The sequence below is a fragment of the Rhineura floridana genome, chromosome 19 (genome assembly GCF_030035675.1).
Source record: "Rhineura floridana isolate rRhiFlo1 chromosome 19, rRhiFlo1.hap2, whole genome shotgun sequence".
Classification (NCBI taxonomy): Eukaryota; Metazoa; Chordata; class Lepidosauria; order Squamata; family Rhineuridae; genus Rhineura; species Rhineura floridana.
The window spans coordinates 3,686,182-3,709,883 of NC_084498.1; the positions used below are offsets into that span (position 1 = coordinate 3,686,182).

A 23,702-nucleotide genomic window follows, 5' to 3' on the forward strand; every position below is an offset into this window, starting at 1 on the left:
AAGGATTAAAAAAAAGACTTTAAAACAGCAAAGCAAAACATCTTTAAAAACATATGAAAACAAAGCATCTTTTAAAAGGTCTTTTTAAAAAACAGATTCGATTCTAAAGCATCTTAAAAAGCAATTTTAATAGATGCAGACTGGGATACAGTCTCTACTTGTTGAAAGAGGAAGGTCTTCAGTGGGCTCCGAGAAGATAACATGTCTAATTATTTAAGGGGATGACAAATGGCTTGTAGTGTAAAAATATGTCCATTGATCAGAACTGCCTACAAAAATACGTTTATTAGGAGAAATTCACACTGAAATGCTGGAGAATTTTCATGAGGAACTGCAAATTACCGCAGAAATGAGGAGAACTGAATTTAAGATCAGACAAACTGAGAGGACCGAAACGGACAGGCGTTGCCATTCCTACCTCCCTCACAGGGCTGTTCTGAGGATAACATTGTGGGAGGACCACGCCCACCACCTTGAGCTCCTTTGCAGAAATGGCGGGATATGAGTGGGATAAAAAGTGCTTCAGGTCAAAATTCTCCGCGGAAGCCCCTTTGGAATGAGTGGCCTGCCACACTCCCAATGGCGGATACAATGGTCTTTCCCAAGCGGCCGCGGAGGCCCGGCTGACCTTCCTAAAGGCCCCGATGCCTCACCGCCTGCGCGGGGCTGTCCAACATCCCGCCCTGTTTGAAAGGAGCCAAACGGCGACGCCCTTCCTCCGCCAAGGCCGCTTCTCGTCCAACGGGCCTTCTTCGGAACCTTGTGGGGCTAATCCCCCCGGCCCTGGTCCGTTTTAATCGCGTTGGGAGCCGGACCTGCCTCTATTTTTCAGTCAGGCGGCACTCAGGGCAGCCCGGGAGGTCTGGCGGGCGAAAGGGCTTGTGGGAAGGGGCCTCTCCTGAGGGAAAGGAGGTAGAGCGGTGGCGGCTGCTGCTGCTGCTGAACAAAATGGCGGCGAGTGGCGGAGCTGAGGTGGCTGGTGCCGCCGCGGCCGAAGAGGAGCTGCGGGAGGCGGGGGACTCAGAAGAGGAGGGCGAAGGCGGCGGGGGCGAGGAGTCCGAGTCCGAGGAGTTCTCTGTGGAAGGCGAGGATGAGGAGAAGGAGAACGAGGCCGAGATCCAGCGCCTGGAGGAGCAGGTGAGGGGCGCGAGGGGCGCGAGGGGCAGGGCTTCGGTCGGGGAGGCCACGCCCCCTCCCCTACTTCGCCTCGTCCCGCTTCTTTTAGGCGGTCTGCGCGCGAGCACCAGATACGTTTAAAACGCCTTCTCGCTGTTCCCCTCCACCCGCCCCAGAAGAAAACCATCTTGGGAATTCTAGTTTGTTAAGGGTGCTAGGGATTGTAGAGATCCCTGAGTGGGAAACTACAGCTCCCAGGAGGCTTTGCTGTCAATGATGTGCTTCCAGTTTATAGAACATAGAACAGTAGAGTTGGGAAGGGTCCCTTAAGGCCATATAGTCCACCCCCTGCTCAATGCAGGAATCCAAGTCAAAAGCATCCCCGGCAAGTGGCTGTACAGCTGCCTCTTGAAGGCCTCCAGTGTTGAAGAGCCCATCCCCTCCCTAGGTCATCGGTTCAATTGTTGTACCGCTCTAACAGTTAGGACGCTTTTTCTGATGTTCAGCTGAAATTTGGCTTCCTGCAGCTTGAGCCCACGATTCCACGTCCTGCACTCTGGGACGATCAAGAAGATATCCTGATCTGTATGGCAACCTTTCATCTACTTGAAGAGTGCTATCATAGCTCCCCTCAGTCTTCTCTTCTCAAGGCTAAACATGCCCAGTTCTTCCAGTCTCTTTGTGTGTGCAACCTTAGTCCTAGAGTAAAAAATGTTGAGAGATGCAGGAAAAAACTAGCTGGTTTTAGATGTCCTCCCTCTCCTTCTGTGTCTTTGCATGAGTCTTTGCTCTAAGCCTGCCCCCTGCTGATTTTTTTGGGGGGGGCGGAAGGAAGGCGGCAGCCGCAGGGTGGTGACTCGCACAGGGGTGCAGCTGGCAACCCCAACACAGGAAGCTGCCTTATACTGCAAAAAAGCAAATACTATTTTACGCTGCAGTAACAGAGGTGTAGTTTCCAAACTGCGTGAAGTAGTTCCCCTCTGTGCAGTACTGGTTAGACCTCTTCTTGAGTTCCACATTCAGTTCTGGATGCTGCACTTTGAGAAGGACGCAGACAAACTGGAACAGGTTCAGAGGAGGGCAACAAGGAAGATCAGGGGACTGGAGACAAAGTTCTATGAGGAGCGACTGAAAGAATTGGGCATGTTTAGCTTTGAGAAGGGAAGACTGAGGAGAGATAGGATCACACTCTTCAAGTATTTGAAAGGTTGCCATACAAAGGAGGACCAGAATCTCTTATGGATCATGCCAGAGTGCAGGACATGGAATAATGGGCTGAAGCTGCAGGAAGCCAAATTTTGACTGAACATGAGGAAAAACATCCTAACTGTTAGAGCAGCACAACAATGGAACCGATGACCCAGGGAGATGGTGGGCTCTCCAACCCTGGAAGCCTTCAAGAGGCAGCTGGACAGCTACCTGTCAGGGATGCTTTGATTTGGATTTCTGCATTGAGCAGGGGGTTGGACTGGATGGCCTTATAGGACCCTCCCAACTTTTTTGTTCTGTGATTGTGTAAATCAGACCGTTGGTCTAGCTAGCTCTGTTTCTGATGGGTTCTTTCCCAGCAGTACCTGGTGATTGGGGCCTTCTGCATGCAAAGCAAGATGCTCTGCCGCTGAGCCACTGCTCTCTAGTGCAGGTGATTCTGCTGTATCTCTGCATGAGGAGAGAGACTCCCTGCTGTATTCCTGAGTCCATGTTTTGAGCATCCCATCCCTGACCTTTTGGGGAAGGAGGTGAGCTCTGAGTGGTGCCATGTGCAGAGATGCAGTGGGCAGCCTCCTTCTGTGAGGGTAGGTAGTGGTGTTGCACCCCTGCATTGGGAGAAAGCCCTGCTGTGTCTCTGCACCTGACTGGCAGGAGGCGACCACAGCTTTGTGGCTTGTGGAGAGATGCAACAAGCAGCCTTCTCCTTCCCCAAGGGCAGGTGGTTTTGCTGCGTTTTTTTGCTGGTAGGTCATTCTGTTGCATGCCATTGCTGTTTGGAAGGAGGCGAGCCCTCAGCAGCGACTCATGCAGAGATGCAATAAGAGGATAGGTAATTCTCTTATGCTTCTTATCTGAAGCATCCAATTGCTCTGATGGCAAAATTACCTCACTCCTCCTTGTGAGCATGTGAGCTGACAGAGACAGTGGGGGGCACCTTCTGCTGTAACTGTGTCAATGTGCTGCATCTTTACATGTTGAGGTGGTGGTGTACCTGATTACAGTTGTTGTGCTATGCACACTCATTTGGGAACAAGGCCATTGAATATAACAGGGCTTAACTTCGTTTCAGCGCAATTCTATGCACTTATACTTGGGACAGATACCCAGAACAACCACTTGTGCAGTGAGGCAAGAAGCCACACTCTCAGAGGATGCTCAGTTCTGTTTCTGCTCTCTGTCAGGAAGAATTGTATCATCTGGCTGCACCTAATGCAGTGGTGTGGTGGGGCTACTCTCCCAAATAGAGGCTGATAGGAAGAGGGCATGACTGGAACGTTGCATCATGCATAGACGCAGCAGTTGCAGGAGATTTCTGGTATCTAATTAACTTGATTCTCATGGTGCATTAGCTGATGTTTTGCAGCACTCTGCTGTGTCCTGTCATACAGCTTGGGAGCTCCTTGTATAAATGTATGGAAACATAATATATTATTTAATATGAGTCTTTTCTAGCACAGACGCTTTGTATATTTAATAACCTGCATGGCAATATAGGAGTACCTAAGATTCTATTGATAGTAATAATGATGAGTCAGCTGTTCAGATATCAATGTTTGCTTCTTAGTTTCTTGGCATTTTGGTTTATTTCCAAGGCAATCATCATCACTAGACTGAGGTGTACATAGCTTTCAAATTCCTGGTCTGTGCGCTGGGGCTGAGAATTCACGGTACAAACCACAGCTCATTGTGCTGTCAAGAAACATTAGGGACTTGAGCATAACCCGGGTGAATGGGTTTGTAGATCCCCCATTTTTGTTTGTGGTGCCTGGCTCAGTCAAGAGCACAACATTGAGAAAAAAGCCTTTGAGGATTGATTGCTTGAATAAGCACTGCCTGTGCTTCTCGTGGAATATTACAAGTAAAGCCCTTTTGTTGCTGTTGTTGTCTTTAAGCTGTCCATCAATGCATTTGATTACAACTGCCATCTGGATCTCATAAAATTGTTGCACCAGGAAGGAGAATTAGTCAAACTCCGAAGAGCCCGTCAGAAGATGAGTGAACTCTTTCCCCTCACTGAAGGTAGGCGATGTCTTGCTCTAACCTTATACTACCAGATGTGATGATGGCTTCAAAGGGACTTATCCTTGTTCTCTGTGAATTTGTCTGTCAATGGCAACTAGTCATAATGATTATGTACTACCTTCAGGATGTATGTCTCTGAGTACCAATTGCTGGGGAAAGTGCTGTTGCACGTGTGTCTTGTTCGTGGGCTTTCCCTTGGGGCATCCTGTTGGCCACAGTGAAGATTTCTTCTTTTTTTTAACAGAACAAGCTTTGCCATTGCTTCGTGCAGCCCATCCCATCCCTCAGTCCAATAAAATTGTAAAGGGAACAATGCTACATTTTGTAGGGCTGAAGAACAGTAGAGTGAAAAAAAATAAACAGATCCTTCAAATTAGACTCTGGTGTAACATTCTGAATTAGTATTTCTGGGTAGTAAGACTCAATTGATCCTGTGTGTTACAGAAATTTGGCTAGATTGGCTGAAGGATGAGATTCGTATGGCCTCAGAAAACTCGGACAGGGACAAGATCTACGATCTCTTTGAGAGAGCTGTGAAAGACTACATTTGTAAGTTTTTGACTTTAAAAAGCCCTTATTCGTGTGGAATAAAACTTTGTAGGTTTGCATGAAAATGCTTTTGGTTAGGAAATGCCAGTTACATTTTGTTCGTCTCTCTCTCTCACCCTTCCTTCTGCCTTTCCCCCACAAAAACACTGACACTTTCCTAGCTAAAACAGCATGAGCTGACAGGAGCCTTTCTCTAAACAGCAGGATTCTAAATTGTAAATTCTCAATTGTCCAACTCTTTTGTATTCTTAGCAGATTAGCTTGTAAAGTTCTGGGTTGTGCACATTTGTTTACCTCTGTTTTGTGCCATGTTGGAGAACTCTCCAAGGAAGGATAAATGGAATTGGGAGGTAATAAATCCACATAGCTGTAGAAGAAGAGCTGAGGGATAGGTAAAGGTGACGTCTGTCTACACTGGAATAAATGTCTGATTTATCCTCTCCCTCCCTTCCTCTCCCGATACAGTGATAATTTAGATATTGTTGAACTTCGGTCCCCAGCATTCCTGACCACTGGCCACGCTGGCTGGGGCTGATAGGAGTTGGGTATCCAGCAACATACGGAGAGACAGCAGGACCACCTTGCAAATGAATACAAATTTTTACTCTTTGATCTGCTCGCATCTGACTTTATCAATGTTTATGACTGAACAGTAGAACCTGGCAAGTTCGCGTTAACAGATTTGTCACGTAGAACACAATGTGTGAGAGTTACATGTCGTCGAATTCACTAGAAATACAGTACGGCAGTCAAGAATTAAAAAGAGAAGGTAGAAGCAAGATAGAATCAGTCAGTTCAAGATTAAAAGATCCTAAAGCTCAAGGTCCTTTCACAGTTCCTCATAGACAAGAGTGAGCAATGTCTTGGTGCTTTCTTCCAGGTCCGGAAATATGGCTAGAATATGCCCAGTACTCGATTGGTGGCATTGGCCAGGAGGGAGGCATTGAGAAAGTTCGCTCGATATTTGAAAGGGCCTTAACTGCTGTTGGCCTTCACGTGACGAAAGGAGCTGCCATTTGGGAGGCCTATCGAGAGTTTGAAAATGCTATCTTGGAAACGGTACAGGTAAAGCCTTATCTTGCTTTGCTAACCTGGATTTGTACTTGTGTGGATGGCCAGCTCTCAAGAAGGGACTGTATTTCTTCTTGAGGTGAAAATCCAGCTGAATGGCTATCCTGGGTGGCTGGATTTTTGTGCATCGCTCTCTGTTCCCTACACACTCCATGCAAATAATTGGCCCGCTGAGAAGTTCAGCAGGATGGGAATTAATAGGGAGCCTTCCCCAGACACTAGTGCTTCATCTAGGGAGGAAGGGCTACAGAAGCACCAGTGAAAGGCTGGTCTTTGTTCTCTCCCCAATCCAAACCGCCGGCCGGGGGTGATGGTACCTGGAGGGTCCTGTCAGCAGATCCCATGGCTGACTCAGGGCTTGGGATTTCTTGCGTATGTGCATTCTTGTTTCTGGTAAGATTGGCAGGCTCCTGCAGGCTTTTCTGCGTAATACCCACAGCTTGTTCTGTCTCTCTCTCTGCAGCCAGCAGCTGGGGGCATTCCATCTGCTGATCAGCAGCAGACCATCTGTGCCCAGCTTGAGAAGATCCACATGCTCTTTAGGCGTCAGTTGGGGATCCCACTGCTGGGTAAGAACCAGTGAGCTCTAATAACGTTAATAACCATCTGGGGGCTGCATCTGCTTGGGGTATGTGTAGTGTGAACACTGAGACAGATCTGCTGTGATTCTGAGTTGGATGCAGAGGTGTCTGTATCGTAGCTGTTTGACTCTGGACTGCAAGCGTTTCTTTTGTCAGCTCCCTGGAAAAGTCTCCTTCCCTAAGCAATCAAGAGAGTGTCTCATGCAGAGAGCCTTTGAACACGGCTTTCTTTTTTGAAATATTTTGTTGGGGATTTAATGGGGCGAAAGTTAAAAATATCAGATGATGTCCTGTATATATACTGTGCTGGATCAGTTTCCTGTGGCAAAGAAATAAGCTTGGGGCTGCCTGGGGGGAAGAAGTCATTTTAAATGCTGAGAATCATGTTAGGCAGGTAGGAAGTTCTCTGAAAGTTTTACATATTTATGTCAAGATATGGAGGCTACTTATGCGGAATATGAAGAGTGGTCTGAGGAACCGGTCCCTGAAGCAGTGACCAGAAACTACAAGAAGGCATTGGAGCAGATGGGGAAATGTAAACCCTATGAAGAGGCCCTGGTAAGGTGCTTCCTTGCTTGGTTGAATGTGGATATTTTGTTTTTCAGAAGAGATGTAAATCATCTTTAGCAAAGTTGTTTTAGATACATTTTCTGGTGGTGTTGAAGCTCAAATATGTTGTGTATTTTCTCTGGCCTCTGTTAATGGACTTTCAGATACTACAAGGGAGTACTTTAATATGGTAAAGGCGTGATTTTGCGTGTTGGTTTTATACAGCTGAAACAAAATGCCATCCTTGCATGTGGCACTTCTAAAAAGAATGAGAGGATAGATCCCTAACCCTGCCCCAGCAGGCTTGTATTGACATAAGGGTGATATTAAAGAAGGAAATCAAGAAGGGGAATATCCTGTGATTATTGATTTAAAATCAATTTGGCAGTAAGAGAATTGCTTTTTGATGACTTGGCAGTTGTAACTTTGGAAAGCATAAATCTGCAAAATGTGTTACAATTTCTGCCCTTGACCTCAAGTGCTCTCATCATTTTGCAGAGGGGGAACTCAAGCTGTAGGAGTGACTTGTGCAGGACTAGTCCTTTGGAACGGAGGGATCTGAACCCAGGTTTCAATCAATCAGTCAGTCATCATTTATTACGGTCGATGACCAGCACTATAAAATGTAAAAACTGTAAAACAATAAAACATAACAGTATTATACAGAGGAGGAAACGAGGGCAGCAGCCTGAGATAATATGGTACTAATGATATTGAATTAATTCTAAATTGAACCTAGGTTTGAATCTGGGTTCCCTTTCAGGGGGAAGGGCTGTGGCTCACTGCTGGAGCACCTACTTCCCGTGCGGAAGATCCAGGCTCCATCTCTGGCATTTCCAGTTATAAAAGGCTTTTGTCGAGCAGGGCTGGTGAAAGCCTTTCTGTGTCTCAGTGCCATGGGGAGCTGCTGCCAGCTTCCCCCAACCTGCTGCCCTCCAGATGCTGTGGACTGCAATTCCCATCGGCCCCAGCCAGCAGGCCTGTGATGGAAGTTACAGTCCAAAATATCTGGAATGCACCAGGTTGAGGAAGGCTAGAGTAGACCATTCTGGACTCAATGGGACCAATGAAGTCTGGCTGAATAGAAGGCAGTTTCCGGTGTGCCTAAATCATCTGTGGGGTTTCTTATATCTCGGAGAAGAACTCCCTGATGACTTTCCAGGCACACGGGACTAGTCCACTTGAAGCCTCAGTATTCCTGAGTGGCACGTTCCATATTTTGTACAAAATAGCTACTTGCTTTGGCTAGTGGGCCAACTGTAGCCATGTTGGGATGGAGATGGCCTGGCTTCTTCAGTGGTCTATGCTCTGGCAACCCCATGATTGTACGACTGCAATGTGCTATATGTGTGGATGCCTTTGAAGATGGTTTGCAAGTGCAGAACTCTGCAACCGGATTAACGAGGACTGGGTAGTCCAGACATGTACCGTTTCTGCCCCAGCAGCCAATCTGTTTCCAAGCCCAATTCAAAGTGCTGGTTTAAAACCTGCAAAGCCTCATGTGTCATGGAACCCCAATATCTTGTGCTCTGCCTTCCCACATATGACCCTAAGATTATTACTGTTAATAATCCTAAAATGATTATTATAAGACCCTACCCTGACCCTAAGATACCGGAGGCTTTTCTCTGCTGCACGCCCCCTTCAGAAGTCTCGAAGATGGCAATGCCTTTTTAGAATAGAAGTTTTACGTGGCAGCTCCCCATTTGCAGAATACTCTGCCTGGGGGAATTTCCCTGGGGCCATTATTGGTATCTTTTCAGCACCAGGTGAAGATTTTTTTTCTCCTAGGCGTTTAAGTACCTAGGAGTTCTGGTTCTTGTGGCTGTATTAACTGGGATCTTTGGTGACTATCTTTGTGTCATGTGGGGAAAGGGCACTTTTGTTTGTTATTATTAGCGAATGATCACTTTTAGCTTGGTGTTGATTTTAAATGCAGTATTTGTTACATTTGTATGGATTTTATTGTTGTATGAGGCTTATTTGTAGAAAGTGATCAGTGCATGCATCTATCTATCTATCTGTCTAGCTGTCTGTCTAATCTATCTATCTAATCTATTTGCCCCATAGCCGAAACTCTCTGGGCAGTTTCCAATAACTAAAAACATTAAAAACAAATATACAAATTTAAAAACACATTGTTTTAAAACAATTTAAAACACAGTTTAAAACAATTACTTAAATGTATCTTATAAAGCCCTTTCTTTTTCCACCAGTTGATTTCTTAACCCCCTGAAATGGTTTCCTCCTTCTCCTCCTGCTTTAATTCCAGCTAGTAGCTGAGACACCAAAGCTAGCAGAATACCAAGCCTACATAGACTTTGAAACGAAGGCTGGGGACCCGGCTCGCATTCAGCTGATCTACGAGCGTGCCTTGGCTGAGAACTGCCTTGTGCCAGACCTTTGGGCTCGTTACACTATGTATCTGGTAAGGAGCCCTGAGTGGGTTTCTTTGAGTCTCCTGGGAGGCACCTTTCTTGTAGCCTAATGGGACTGGAGCCTGTCACTAGTTTTAACCAGGGCTATGAGTATATCATGCTAAAGGAAATTTAAAATTCTGCACCAAAGATATCAAAATCCTGTAAATGTATAATGCAGATTTTCATAACTGTACTATTAACTTTGTATAATTTATTCTGATTTTGTTAGTTGTGGGGAGGGGCTTTTGAAGACCTCCATGCCAGGGGCTACTTATTTTTAGCCACTTCTGCGATTTGAGCAGATGTCACCAGCTTTCAAGCGTATCTCCTCCACGAGGCCTAGAATCTTTAGTGGAGATTCTCACAAAACAGAGCTTGGCACTCAGATGCCACCTTCTGCATAGCTGTGGAATCGAAGCAAACACACGGCGCTTCTTGTGACCTTTTGGGATCTGTGCTTTGTCTCCCAGGACCGACAGCTGAAAGTGAAAGACTTGGTGCTTTCTGCACATGAGCGAGCAGTCAGGAATTGCCCTTGGACCGTCAAGCTGTGGAACCAGTACCTTCTGGCCATGGAGAGGCATCGAGTTGAGCATGAACTGATTTCCGGTAAGGACTGAGATGCATTTGAAATGTCAAATAAAACCTTTCATGTCCCAAAGCTTAGAGTTTTCAGCCTAAAGTTTGATATTAGACAAGCAGTGACAGCTCCCCAAATGCCCCGGTCTATTTTGCAATAGACAGGCTCCACTTCTGAGAGTGTGTTGATTAGCCTTTGAATAACCGTGGGGGAAGGGAGGTAGCTCAGTGGGAGAGCGCATGATTTGCATGCAGAAGGTCCCAGGTTCAGTCCCCGGCATCTCCAGATGACGGTGGGGAAAATGCCCCTGTCTGCAGTCCTGGAGAGCTGCTGCCAGTCAGCGTGAACAACACTGAGCTAGGTAGGCCAATGGCCTGGCTGTGTGTAAGGCAGCTGCCAGTGTACCTATGACTGCGGCCAGCCCAGATCCGCCCTGTACCTCGCAGTTGGGGGAAGAGGAAGTGCTGAGGGAGCCCTGAGCTTGGTCACTTGCAGTTGTAGGAGCTGAACTCTGAATGGCATCCTGCTGCTAGTGGGAGGAGGGTCTGGGTCAGGCAGTTCGCTAAAGCCCTGTTAACGCTGCTTGATCTCCCTTGCTCACCTTTAGAGAACTTCGAAAAGGCGCTGAACGCTGGCTTCATTCAGGCTACCGACTACGTGGAAATCTGGCAGGCATACCTGGATTATTTGCGGAGAAGGGTGGATTTCACTCAAGGTGATTAACTGTCTCTGGGGTTAAGGAGTCTTATGGTAGCCATTTGGGCCATTGTCAGTGTCCTAGACTTAGTTCCTGCAAACAGCCAGTGAGGTGGTCACCTGTCTCTGGTCTCCGTCACTTCAGAGCATTCCTCCATAGAGGGGGGAAATCCTTGCACCTAGAAGGCTAGTGTGTCACTGAGAAGGCTAGGCTAGAACCCTTCTCTTCAGTGTCTGTGAGCAGGGAGATTTGTCTGTGGAGAAGTATGCAGTCGTGCTTGAACCAAGATGACTACCTCACTGGCTGCATGTGAGAATGAGGCCTCAGGTCTTTCCCCTGCCCCCCTCCCTCTTTTACTCTCTCTGCCTGCATCTTGTTGAGGTATAGCCCCAAAGGCGGGTGCCTTCATGCTTGGAGGAGGGAGGTGTAATTCTGCTCTCCTCATTGTGGCTGGTCTAGCTGGGCTCCCTGTGCCTATGAAGCTGAGTGATCCCAAGGGTGGGTTGGCCGGTTTATTCTTTGCCTCTGCGGTGGAAGCAAGTCACAGGAAGTGCCGCCCAGGGTTCATTGGGAGGAGGCCGAAACCTGTCTGACGTTGGGAGAGGGGAAGGAAGAGTAAACAGCAGGAGGAGCTGGAGGTCTTACAACTGGTATTTTACACCTCTGTCCCTCTGAAACGTCATCCACGTTGTTTTGGTTCTGTTTCTGACCGGTGTTCTTCTGCCACTTGGCTTCCTTCAGACTCCAGTAAACAGCTAGAAGAACTCCGGTCTGCCTTTGCCCACGCGACAGAACACTTAGAGCAAGAAGTGGAAGAGCGTATGTTGGAGCTTCTATTTTAAAAACCAGATATGTATATGTCTCGTTGCGAGTGCCTCACACTGGATGTTTCTGATGGGGTCTGAGAAGCATTCTTGCGTCTGGTCTGCAAGGACCTCTCACACTTTTTGTTCTAGTCTGCCTCCTTCAGCTAAGAGAAATGTCTGTTCAAGCATTCCTCTGGTATTGGGTTTCCAGCAAAGAAACAGCCAGGCTGTTGCCTCTAGAAGAGGGGTGGGGCAGCTCCCCAGATGTGGCTGGACTCCCGCTCCCATCATCCCTGACCATTGACCAGGTAGTCTGGGGCTGACTGGAGTCTGACCACATCTGGAGGGCCACACCTTCCCCACCCTCTTCTAGAAGCAGAGCATGATGGTGAAGGCCTTCCTCTCTGCCACCAGCATCTGGTGCTTCCAGCTATGCCGCCTCTAATCATGGAGGATCTGTTTAAGCCACTCTAGCACTTTTGCTGCCATCACATGTGAAGCGAGTGAGAGAGATCAAGAGAGAGTGTGGGTGTAAGTTACATGAGTTGTGTCGGACCCAGATCTCTGAAGAAGACTTCTTGTGGAGGGATTTTTTTTTCAGTGGTTACCCTGAGGATACCAAGTGTCTCATTCTGGAAGTGCTGAAATCAGCCAAGTACCTTGTTTGGAGCCAGATTTTAAAGCCTTTACTCCAGTGCCTGGACATCAGGTGTCTTGAATGTAAAAGTGCCTTTAACACCTCCCCCCCAACCCTCCCATCCTGGTTTTAACTTAATGGGACCTTTAGACTTGGGCACCTTTCGTCAGAGCTTTGCTTATCATTTCCTATTCTGCAGCAACCTTCTAGGAATCATTCTTCCCCCCCACCCCTTTGCCTGCAGGGTTTAGTGAGAGTGGGGATCCTTCGTGCACCATCATGCAGACCTGGGCGAGGATCGAGGTAATGTTGGCTGTCTCCGTTGTGGTCTGTGTCTTGTCCTGCTGTTGGGGTGGGGGTTGTGAGCCTCAGAGGGTGCCCCTCCTCGTAAGGAGGGGCAGCATTTTAGACCTCTCTCTACTTCTTCAGCATCCTCTTGTTCATTCCTGTCAGGCTCGCCTGTGCAACAACATGCAGAAGGCTCGAGAACTCTGGGACAACATCATGACCAAAGGGAATGCGAAATATGCCAGCATGTGGTTGGAGTACTACAACCTCGAGCGGTAAGAGGATTAGCAGCTGCCCCCAGGGGACGCTTCCGCTCTGGTCCTGAGCCCATCTGATGGCTTCTTCTCATTCAGACCTCCTTTGGCTAAGGAAAATAGTTTCGCTCTCTTGAGGTGCAACTGACAGAAGCAAACTATGCAAGCCCTTTTTAATAATGATGCATTAAAAAAAGAGTAAGATGAAGATGTCAAGGTTTTGCCTTTAAACCAGCTGCTGTATGAAGATGGCAGCCTTTCCCAACCTGGTGCCCTCCAGATGTTGTTAGGCGATGAGTCCATTATCTCTGATATTGGCTGGGCTGATAGGAGTCAGAGTCCAAAAGATCTGGAGGGCACAGTATTACTTTTTTTTAATGGTCAAACTACTTTTCAGTTTTAAGACATTTAAGCAATGTCTCTTCTCATAGGGGGTTCACCTCAGAGGTTCGGTGTTTCTTTTCTGCCATCCTTGGCTTTTTGTCTCTCTCTGTCGGAAACTTTGGGTCCAATAGGAGTTGCAGGCAGTGTTTCTTAGCTAGTGAAATTATTTGACATCTCGTATGAAACTGTAGAATATCCGTAGAACAAATTTAAAGCAGCACAGGCTACGTCGAAAATGAAAAACTGACTGTATTGTATGGTTGATGTGTTTACACCTGTAAAACCCATCCCTCCTTGTCTGTCTACCGCTGGCTACAGAGCGCATGGTGATACCCAGCATTGTAGAAAGGCCTTACATCGGGCGGTGCAATGCACAAGCGACTATCCAGAGCATGTCTGTGAGGTGCTGCTTATGCTGGAAAGAATGGAAGGTAAGCTGCTTTTGACTTTCTTCTGTGTTGATTTTGGTAATTGGTTGTGAAGCTATTGTCTGTGTTGCACTTACGGTGGTGAAGAGCCTGACAGGCTTTACTGCTGTGATGGCACAGAATATTGTGGGACTGTCAACCAGGCAACAAAGGAAACCTAGGGTTTGTCTTTGTCTTTCTCTTGGTAGAATTTGTGTGTTTGCTTCCTGTCAAGAGCTCTTTGTTAGATAAGAGAGAAGCGGGCCTGCCACTGTTGCAGGATGGAGTGCCTCTCTTCAGGGCCCCAGCCACTCCATTCCTTCCCCCCCCCCCCGGTTTTCCAGGTTTTCATCTCAGTCATTAGCATTTGTGTCTACTGAGCGTGCTCAAACTTTATTGGCCTGTTTTCTCTCTCTGCCAACACCCCACCGCAAATATTTTGCAATCTCTTTGCTGGTGCTGGGAAACACAGCGCCCAGTCCCAGCTACATTTAAAATCTTGGATTTCTCCACTGATTTCTGTGAGCAGCCCTCACTTCCCTTCCGGGGGACACTTTAAACACAGCTTCCTGTGAACCAGGAAATGATCAAGACAGTGAGATGGTTCTCTCTGTTCCCTTCTCATATACCAGTGATGACTCCTTCCTTTCCAGCCTAGAAATGTGAAGGCCTGGGGGGAAAAAACTGGAATAATTTGGAAAAAGCCACGTTCCCCCCCATCTTCCCTCTTTATTCTGGGTCTTCAGCCACCCCAGTCTATTCCCCCCCACCTGGTTGTTAGTCCCCCTCCCCCAGTCAATTTTGTGCACAATTGACTTCTTATGGGGCTGTTTTTGGGGTTCTCCACTTTTAGTATTTTTTAAAGATTGTTTTGCTTTTCTGCAAATCTTAGTGTGGCTCCAAGTTGTGGAACTGACAGTTTGGAATTCCCTCCCTTTAAATATTAAACTGTTATCTTTTTGGTATCTACTAAAGACCTTTATCCCAGCCTGCGTCTCTGTTGGAATGGCTTTTTAAGATGTTTTTAAAGTCATTTTTTTAAAAAATGTGTTTCAATATGTTTTGAAATCTTTTGTTTCCAAGATGTTTTAAAGTGCTTATAGTGTTTTTGTTTGCCTCCCCGGGCTCCTTCTGGGAGGAGGGGCAGGATATAATTTAATAATAAATAAATAATAACCGTCTGCTGATACCCCAGTGCATGGGTGATACAGTTTTGGCTACATAAGCACAGGAAGGCTCAAAATGGTATCGGAAGGAATGATAGGATGGATGTGATGGCAAGGGATCTGGGGCTGAGTGGATTGGTAAAGACAGTTCACACAGAAACCTCTCATGGTCTGATTATTCGAATCCCTGCTAAGGCCACCCCCTATGTTGTTTGTAGGGTTCTATCCAGTGAGCCCCCTCAACGCAGCAACGTGCTTACGTAGTTTCAAGGGTTGTTATGACACTCTTGGCAGTGCATGTTCATTTCCGAAGGATGCTTACATAGAATTGGTAGAGGGGCTCCATAACACTTCCTTCTCTCTCTCTCTCTCAGGCACTTTAGAAGACTGGGATGCAGCTGTTCAGAAAACGGAAAATCGGCTTGCTCGAGTCAATGAACAAAGAGTTAAGGTCAGGAGATATATATTTAAATCTATTGAAATTGAACTTGGGGCTCTTCCTCTGCTTTATAAAGGCATATTTAAATCTCATGTGAGGCCATGCAAATTAGATTCAGCTTTCACTTTTGTGCTGGGATGGGGCCTTCTGTGATTTGGGTCATGCCTGTTCTGCAGCGACAGTTGTTTTGACTCTCCATGTCACTGTTGCCACTTCTCAGCCAGTCCACAGACCTTCCTGGGTTAGTCAGATAGGGTGGGAAGGGACCTGGATGCAAAGGTGCAAAGTTCTGCTGTTTCAGTGCAGAAGAGGTGAGGAGTCCGTTAGAGCCTTAGAGGGTAAGACCTTAGCTGGGCCATCTTGCCCACAATGCTATGTTGCTCTACAGGCTGCCGAGAAGGAGGCCGCCCTGGCAAAACAGGAGGCAGAGCGGGCTGAGCAGCGGAAGCCGTCTCGGGCGGAGAAGAAGAGGGCTGCCAAAAAGGCCAAGAAACTTAAAGCTGGAGACAAGCGCAAAGCGGATGAGGGCGATGGCGAGTGGGGGCAGGAGGAGGAGGAAGGTATTGGCCCCACCAAAGCTGGCACAGCTGCTTTTGCTGTGTACTTGGCTTTGCAATAGGGTAGCCCAGTTGCTGCTGTGCTGGTGGCAGGAGGGAAGGGGGCGTGACATCCTGTGCACAGTCGCTAGGAGGTACGGCACATTGGCTTAGGTAGACCGTCTGGGTGAACGTGACAGATGAAAGCAAGGCAGCCTGCATTTTTGCCTCCCCCCTAATAAATTGTGCAGCTCTATTCCTCTTGGTGGACCATCCTAACCAGCGAGTCATTCTCCTGCCTGGCAGAACCTGACCAGTCACTTAGAGCTCTCAGGCAATGGGAGGGACAGAACTGCAACCCACGATTGCTGGTTTGTGCCATCTATTGTTCACTTGTCTTCCTGTGGGGGGTTCTAGAGCAATGAGGCCCTCTTCCATTCCGTTTCCCCCTCTTTTTCTTCCTCTTGGAGGACATCTGAGAGGTGATTAGGGTTCTGGCAGGAAGTACATGAGGGTTTTTCATGCATACAAAGCTCCGTTTGTGGGAAGAGATGGGAAAGCAGGATGATGGGAAAGTCTTGTGTGCTCTGTCTTTCACGAATTTGCACCAGTGCACAGGTTGGACTTGGAGCACACATACGGTGCAGGGGAAATGGTGCAAACGGTAGCTTTCGGGTAGAGCTTCTCCTCTTCTCGTTGATAACCTCTGCTTAACCTTTGTGCCGCAAATGCTTGTGTGTTGCAATGGCACACCCCAGCTGAGAACATCTCAACCGCTTCATGTGTCTTTGAGCAGCTGAACAGCCCTGCAAGAGGCACAAGAGGGGTGATGGCGGCGACGGCAACACGTTGGCTGAGGATGAGGTCGAGGACATGGAGATGGAAACTGGAGTCTTTGGAAGAAATGTGCCCACAAATGCAGATTTGAGACCAAAGGAGGAGGCGGGGGCGGCAGCTTCCAAGTGGAAAGATGTCCCCAAAATCTTCCACGACAGCGAGAAAGACAACGTCACGGTCTTTGTCAGCAACCTCTCCTACAGCATGGCGGAGCCCGAGGTGAAGCTGAAGGATCTCTTTGCAAACTGTGGGGAGGTGACGGAAGTCCGCCCCATCTTTAGCAACAAAGGGACTTTCCGGGGCTACTGTTATGTGGAGTTTAAGGATGAGAAGGCTGCTCTGCAAGCTTTTGGCCTGGATCGGAAAACCGTTGAGGGGAGACCAATGTTCGTTTCTCCGTGCGTCGACAAGAACAAGAATCCAGATTTTAAGGTACTCCTGTCCTCTCCCTTCCTTAAGCTGGGGGCACCATTGCTGATGGGCAAGGCTACTTGCAGTGCAGCTGCAGGGCTAGGGAGCAGGCAGCCCTCCTGATGCTGTTAGACACAAATTCCCATCATCAGTGCCCATTGGCCATGATGGCTGCGGATGGTGGGAGTTGGGAGTCCAGTGACACCTGGAGGGCCACATGCATATTTGTTTCAGATTGCTAACCTGTCTCCTCATAAGGGCTTAGCTGATTGACATCGGAGGTCTCCACACCCTTAGCAATGCACAGGTGAAGCAGAAACTGTTGAGTGTAGGTAGGGGACAAAGGCATCGAGAAACAAGCTCCAGTTCTTCTGTTAAGCCACAGATGGACACCATCCCGACTGGTGTGTCCTCGCGTTTGCCCAAGGCAGGGACCTGTGACAGTTATTTTTCCCACCTGCTCTCCCCTAGCGGTTCCTGTTTCACCCCTGCCTTCTCCCAGAGCAGACAATCAGTTTCTCACCTCCTTAGTTTCTCATTTGTCTCAGGCTTACTTTATTCAGCTCTCCGAAACATGGATAGTCAATGGGGTGCCCACCAGATGTTGTTGGGCTCCAGCTGTAGTCATCCTTGACCATTGGCCACGTTGGCTGGGGCTGATGCGAGTTGGCATTGAGCAACATCTGGAGAACATCATGTTGGCTCCTCTTCTTCTAAAACCCTTTTTCTTAACTGCACATGGTTGGCCATTTTCCTTCCATATACTTTTTTTTGTAAAAAAAAAAATGTTTTTGCAGTTTTCTTCACTCTTGTTGGCTTACACTGAGATGGTTCATTGGGGAGCAGGATTTCTTCCTAGCCTGTGAAGCCAGTTTGACTGACTGTCTCCCCCCCAGAGTAGATGTGTAGTTCTCTCTCTTTTAAGACAGTTAGAGGCACTTCAATTTTAAGATCAACAGTTAAACAATATTATTTGCCAAAGAAGTGTGGCAAGATCTTGAGTTCTACACAATTCTTCTTCAGCCAAGTTAACTTCATCGAATTTTGAGGAAAAAAATCACACTAGTGGTTTTTGGAGGTGTATTTTCTACCCCAATGACACTTCCAATGTATGGTGGGGTGATATCTTGACCTCAGATAACTTTTGTGTCTGTGGTGTCAGAAGTGTGCTTGACAATATCCAAACATCTAGAGCCAGAAAACACCGATTCAGAGGAGGCAGTGTTTCTGTGCATTTGACTCCAATGCTCTTCGTTCTATGAAAAATGACGGGGTGTTTTTATTACCCCAATCCACTAGCATTGGCTGGGGTAGTAAATACACCCCAATGCATATCTGGGACATTTTATGCACAAGGTGTTTTTTATTTTCAGAAGAAAAACAGTGTGGTAACTGGATGAAATTTGAGGACATTGTATGCGTGATAATTTGTTACAAAGTCCTAGAAAGACTACCCTGTAGATATATGTAAATTACACAATGAAAACTGCGCTGGGGTAGGTTTTTGCCCCTCAAAATTAACAAGAGTTCTGGAGAAGTCAAACACCTGCCACACTTTTGTGGCATTTTGGTTGGTCCCAATAAACTATAGTCTGAGAATTCGGGAGTTTTCTTAAAGGCTGCCTTTTGAAATCTTGCATTTGTGAAGTAAACACACAGCATTGACTATGTCAGATTGTCCCTCCTCAAGTACTTGCTGTTTTTGGAGTCTTGGGATTTTTCTTGTTTCTCTTCCCTGAAGGTGTTCAAGTATAGCACTGCCCTGGAGAAACACAAGCTCTTCATCTCTGGCTTGCCTTTTTCCTGTACTAAGGAGGAGCTGGACGAGATGTGCAAAGCCCATGGGAACGTGAAGGATATCCGACTGGTCACAAACCGAGCTGGTAAACCCAAGGTAACATAAGAACATAAGAAGAGCCTGCTGGATCAGGCCAGTGGCCCATCTAGTCCAGCATCCTGTTCTCACAGTGGCCAACCAGGTGCCTGGGGGAAGCCCGCAAGCAGGACCCGAGTGCAAGAACACTCTCCCCTCCTGAGGCTTCCGGCAACTGGTTTTCAGAAGCATGCTGCTTCTGACTAGGGTGGCACAGCACAGCCATCACGGCTAGTAGCCATTGATAGCCCTGTCCTCCATGAATTTGTCTAATCTTCTTTTAAAGCCATCCAAGCTGGTGGCCATTACTGCATCTTGTGGGAGCAAATTCCATAGTTTAACTATGCGCTGAGTAAAGAAGTACTTCCTTTTGTCTGTCCTGAATCTTCCAACATTCAGCCTCTGAGCTAGTGACGTGGACATCTCTCGTGGTTTGGGATGATTCCTAAGAATGATCTTGTGTCTCTGTGTGCATGTGCTTTTCTAGAAGTGGCTTTGTGGATATAAATTTTGCTCTTTAAAAGTTGGACAAACGTCCAAGCTGTTCCAGTAAGAGGAACAGCAGTGTATTACGTTGATAGTGCATCTGTTTACTCTTAGGGCCTGGCCTATGTGGAATTTGAGAATGAAACACAGGCCTCCCAAGCAGTGATGAAAATGGATGGCCTGACTATCAAAGATCATGTTATTAAGGTGGCAATCAGTAACCCACCTGTTCGAAGGTTTCCTGAAAAGTCTGAGGCTGCAGGGAGAGCATCTCAGTCCCTGGTCCCCCGGCAGATCTATGGCGCGTGAGTATACTTTACATGTGGTGTGGTGCATTGACTTCTTCAGGAGTGGCCAGAAGTGCATTATGGGTTGTGTCTTGTACAGCAATTGCAGCATCACATGTTCTGGGGACATCTCACTGGCTCCTATTAGCTACTGGGTTAAGTTTGAAGGGTTCTGGTTTTGGTGTACAAAGCCCTACGCAGCTCGGGACCAGGATACCTGAAAGACGGTCTTATCCCTTATATACCCCGTCGATCACTGCGCTCTGCAGGTGAGCGGCTCCTGCAGATACCATCTTATCAGGAGGTCTGTTCTGCACAACATAGGAAACGGACCTTTAGTGTTGTGGGACCTACCCTTTGGAATCCCCTCCCCTTAAATATTAGGCAGGCGCCATCTCTGCTATCTTTTTGGCATCTGCTTGAAGACCTTCCTCTTTCAACAAGCCTGTTAGGTAGAGTCCTTATCCCAGTCTGCAGTCTGTGTTGGAATTGCTTTTTAATACATTTTTAAAGCTTTTTTTTTTTACAAGATGTTTTTAAAGATGTTTTAATATGTTTTTAAGGATGTTTTGTTTTGATATATTTTAAAGTTTGTTTTTATGATGTTTAAGAGTGTGTTTGGTGCTTTTGTTTGCCACCCTGGGCTCCTGCTGAGAGGAAAGGGCGGGATATAAATCTAATAAATAATAATCATAATCATCTCTTCCTCTCCCCCCCCCCGCAAAGGCAAAGAATAAACCGGCCAACCCACCCTTGGGATCACTCAGCTTCATAGGCACAGGGAGCCCAGCTAGACCAGCCACAATGAGGAGAGCAGAATTACACCTCCCTCCTCCAAGCATGAAGGCACCCGCCTTTGGGGCTATACCTCAACAAGATGCAGGCAGAGAGAGTAAAAGAGGGAGGGGGGCAGGGGAAAGACCTGAGGCCTCATTCTCACATGCAGCCAGTGAGGTAGTCATCTTGGTTCAAGCACGACTGCATACTTCTCCACAGACAAATCTCCCTGCTCACAGACACTGAAGAGAAGGGTTCTAGCCTAGCCTTCTCAGTGACACGCTAGCCTTCTAGGTGCAAGGATTTCCCCCCTCTATGGAGGAATGCTCTGTGCTTGTTACCAACTAAGACTAAGGGGTAATTCTGATGGTTGTCAAGACTTCGCTGTTGTGAAGACATGACTAGAAAAGGGGCCTTTTCAGTTGTGGTGCCTTGTCTCTGAAACACCCTTCGCAGGGAGGCATTCATCTGGCATCAAACAAATTTAAGACAGTAGCATCTTAATTTTTCTTTTCAGGGCTGGGTAAAACACTTTTTAATTACTCTGTCTTAGGTGCCGCTTGTGTCTTCTCATGACTAGGCATAGTAAAAAGGTTTGAACTTGAATGAATGCAGGACATAAAAGTTTAGCGTGCAGTAAACACAGCCTCTAATCGTGGTATATGTCATTTAATCTGTTCTTTCAAAAGCCGGGGCAAGGGGAGAACCCAGCTCTCGATGATGGTCCCTCGTGCGTTACAGCGCCAAAGCGCCCCTGTGGCCAAGGCAGAGAATGGAATGGTCCAGAACCCACCAGCCCCATCCCTGCCCATAGAGGAGCCCAAGAAGATGTCCAATGCAGACTTTGCCAGGCTGCTTCTGAACAAGTGAATGAGTTGCAGTGACCAGCAGGGCAGGGGGGGTGCGAAGTGCCGCCTTGGGAGCCACACTGTGTTCCTGCGTACTGGCAAGAGAAGCGCCACCTGTCGCTCCTCCTCTGGACTTCCATACCTACAAAACTATACAGAGCTGGGAGCTGCTGAAATGGAATGGTCTGCTTTTTCTCTGAGAATCAGAGGGCAAAGATGTTGCATTTGGGGCTTTTGGGGAGGGTGGGCAAATCCTGGTTAAAATGGCTTTAAATGTTCCCTCATATTGAGGGATGTGATGTGGTGAGAACTCACTTGAGAGGTAGGGTACACAACATGATGTTCCATGGAGGTTTTTCCTTTAAAAAAAACTTTTTAACAAATGAGAAGTTTATAATGTGAAAGCTTATTGCTGTTAGTTTGTATAAATCCTACGGCAGGCACAGATCCAGTTGGACAGGGCAACTTCTCTATCTAATAGGCAGTACACTTTGCAGACACTTGCTGTCAGATTTGTGGCACTACCCATCTCCTCCTCCTGTATAAAGTTGTTATAAATAGCAGATGCTAGTAACTTCACCATAATGGCCTATTTTAGTACTGGGGTGCAGGGGTAGGAATTTATATTGAACCTGTACTGACCATTTGCTCAAGTTGGTCTGTTTTTTTAAAGATCTATATCTATATATATTTGTGTATTTGTAAATGATGTGCCAGACCATTATTTTTCAGCTTTGTTTGACACAATACTATAAGAACTGCCTGTCAACTTGGATGTGCTGCTTCTGTGGACCATTTGGCATTTTTGTTCTGCCAAACATCTGTACTTATTTATATCCCGGCTCAGTTTTTGCTTTGTTTTCTGATTACTATTTTTTGCTTCAGTTTTTTCCCTTGGTTTTATACACAATGTGAAGTGTGAGTTTACGTTCCTCCTTTGGGTTCATTAAAGCAAGTCTTGAGAGCTGCCTGGTTATTGTTGCTTACATGAATGTTATTGGGAGGATATTTGCCTTTGAGTCTATGGTAGCAGAGATAAGACTGATTTGAGCACTTTAAGTTCTCTCAAATGCCATTTCATGCAGGGCTAGCCAGTATGGTGGCCTCTATTGACTATGCTGTCTGTGGCTGCTAGGAGTCTTAGTCCACCACCAACATCTGGTGGATACTATGTGGACTACCCCCTGATGTAACGGCACTGTCCCTTAAGCAGACTGCAATAATTAACATGGTGAACTTCAATTGCAATTAAAAAAAAGATAACAAAACATGTTTAAGCCCTGGCAGGGAGAAATTAACAAACACAAGCTCCAAATTCGCCAGCCTGGTGCCTTTGAGATGTTTTAGACTACAGCTGGGAGTTGTGGTCCAAAACATTTGGAGGGCACCTGGTTGGGGAAGACTGATATAACCTAATAGTGCTTCTCTCTCTCTCTCTCGTGTGAATTGGGCTTCTGGTCTGGCTCTTGGGTCAGAATGGCCAGCATATTCTCTTAGCACTCAAAAGACCTAAATCTATGTGGACTCATGCCAGATGTAGACTCCAAAATGGATCATTACTAAAACTGAAAAGAGCAATCATTTAACACAAAAGTTTATTCCTAATAAGCTTTCTTCATTCAGCAGGGAAAAGTTTTGTTGCTGCAGCTACTGGGAGTCGGAAACCCTTGCTGGTCTACTGCAAACCAGACGGCTCTCCCAATAGATCCCACTCTGCCTTCGCCTCACCACCTCTGCCATATCGCATGGCACTCCAACTACCTTTCAAATAGGCTACAGAGAATTTTTGGAGTGCGACTCCACAATGCTACACTGGTTTTCTATTTGTTGTAAAGTGCTTTGTTTTTTAATAAAACGGAATAGCGGTATAAATTTATAAATAATTAATATAGCAACCTTTGCTAATGTGCTGCCCTCCAGATATTTTGGACTACTCCATGGCTGTGCTGAGTTAGGCAGGTGCCCTCAGTTAACGTGTTTGAAGGCATACTTATATTTGTTTTAAAAAGCTTTACTGACTTGATCTTTGTTTTACTGATAACTATGTATATTTGGTTTTGTGGAGTTTTAGCTGTTATATCCATAATTTTGTATGTGCACCACTTTGTGATTAAGCTGTCTATAAATCTTTCTGAATAATATAAGCTGCAGTCCAAAACATCTGGAAGACCCCAGGTTGGTAAATGCTGCTATGTAAATAAGCAGAGCTTCTTGTAGGCTATACTGTCACCATGTTCTCTTCTGGACAGTGTGTTAAAGGTACAAGGGCCCTTGCCTGTTACCCTCCCTTTCAAGTCTGCTTACTGGGTTTGTTAAACTTGACCAGTTCTCTAATGCATTTATTTTGTATAGCTGTTCCGTGACCTACATTTTTCAGAGGGAAGACTGGGATGCCAGGAGAGTAGAGAAGATGAACAAAGAATGAGGTGTGAGAGGGAGAAAAGAGCAGGCCAGCTGACTGCCGCCTCC

General features: G+C 46.7%; 1 protein-coding gene across 1 annotated transcript; it reads left to right on the top strand.

Annotated features, from left to right (window-relative positions):
• Positions 1 to 810: 810 nt before the first annotated feature.
• Positions 811 to 22,235, top strand: SART3 (spliceosome associated factor 3, U4/U6 recycling protein). Its single transcript, XM_061602322.1, has 19 exons — positions 811 to 1,137; positions 4,221 to 4,347; positions 4,795 to 4,899; positions 5,780 to 5,964; positions 6,434 to 6,539; positions 6,985 to 7,109; positions 9,373 to 9,528; positions 9,991 to 10,129; positions 10,708 to 10,815; positions 11,539 to 11,616; positions 12,485 to 12,543; positions 12,694 to 12,803; positions 13,485 to 13,597; positions 15,114 to 15,190; positions 15,567 to 15,738; positions 16,511 to 16,983; positions 18,704 to 18,856; positions 19,436 to 19,626; positions 21,075 to 22,235. The coding sequence occupies exons 1-19, from the start codon at positions 949 to 951 to the stop codon at positions 21,253 to 21,255; spliced, it is 2,847 nt and encodes a 948-aa protein (XP_061458306.1). The 5' UTR covers positions 811 to 948; the 3' UTR covers positions 21,256 to 22,235.
• Positions 22,236 to 23,702: the final 1,467 nt, after the last annotated feature.

What these genes read in the sequence shown, in the direction of transcription:
- SART3 (XM_061602322.1), top strand. Translation starts at nt 949, where the DNA reads ATGGCGGCGAGTGGCGGAGCTGAGGTGGCTGGTGCCGCCGCGGCCGAA. An exon ending in TATGCTGGAAAGAATGGAAG is followed by an intron (nt 13,598 to 15,113) that starts GTAAGCTGCTTT and finishes TCTCTCTCTCAG; the next exon opens with GCACTTTAGAAGACTGGGAT. An exon ending in CCCCGGCAGATCTATGGCGC is followed by an intron (nt 19,627 to 21,074) that starts GTGAGTATACTT and finishes TTCTTTCAAAAG; the next exon opens with CCGGGGCAAGGGGAGAACCC.